Source organism: Camelina sativa, unplaced genomic scaffold, assembly GCF_000633955.1.
Source record: "Camelina sativa cultivar DH55 unplaced genomic scaffold, Cs unpScaffold12187, whole genome shotgun sequence".
Taxonomy (NCBI): domain Eukaryota; kingdom Viridiplantae; phylum Streptophyta; class Magnoliopsida; order Brassicales; family Brassicaceae; genus Camelina; species Camelina sativa.
Window position 1 is genome coordinate 1 of NW_010933229.1, and position 359 is coordinate 359.

Below are 359 nucleotides of genomic sequence, written 5' to 3' on the forward strand. Positions count from 1 at the left end.
ACCAAAATCCGACTCACAGAAGCATCAAGACTCTCAATTTTGTCAGCTTCCGTAACGTTTCTAGCTCCATTACCCATAGACAGCTTCCTAATCACAGCACTAGGCTTAACAGGAACCGAGTTAACCCCAAAAATCCGATCTGCTTCGGCTACATTGTTCTCTTTGGTATCTTCTTCAACAAAATTAGAATCTTTACCGTCTTGGCGATGAAAGTCGTCTCCTTTCTTGCAAGAATCAAGCAGCTGAGCCTTGAATCTGAGATCTTCAGGTTTGGGAGAATGGTTATGATTAGGGTTCCGGAGAGAAAAAGACGCTCTCTTTTGCTGCTCGTACAAGAGAGTCAAAGCTCTCATCTTCTC

General features: G+C 43.5%; 1 protein-coding gene across 1 annotated transcript; it reads right to left on the bottom strand.

The window, feature by feature from the left end:
- Positions 1-8: 8 nt before the first annotated feature.
- Positions 9-356, bottom strand: LOC109132006 (kinesin-like protein KIN-8A; the record flags this gene model as incomplete). The annotated part of the gene is made up of 1 exon (XM_019243163.1): positions 9-356. A coding segment is annotated over one exon (348 nt), but the record flags the coding sequence as incomplete, so codon positions are not given.
- Positions 357-359: the final 3 nt, after the last annotated feature.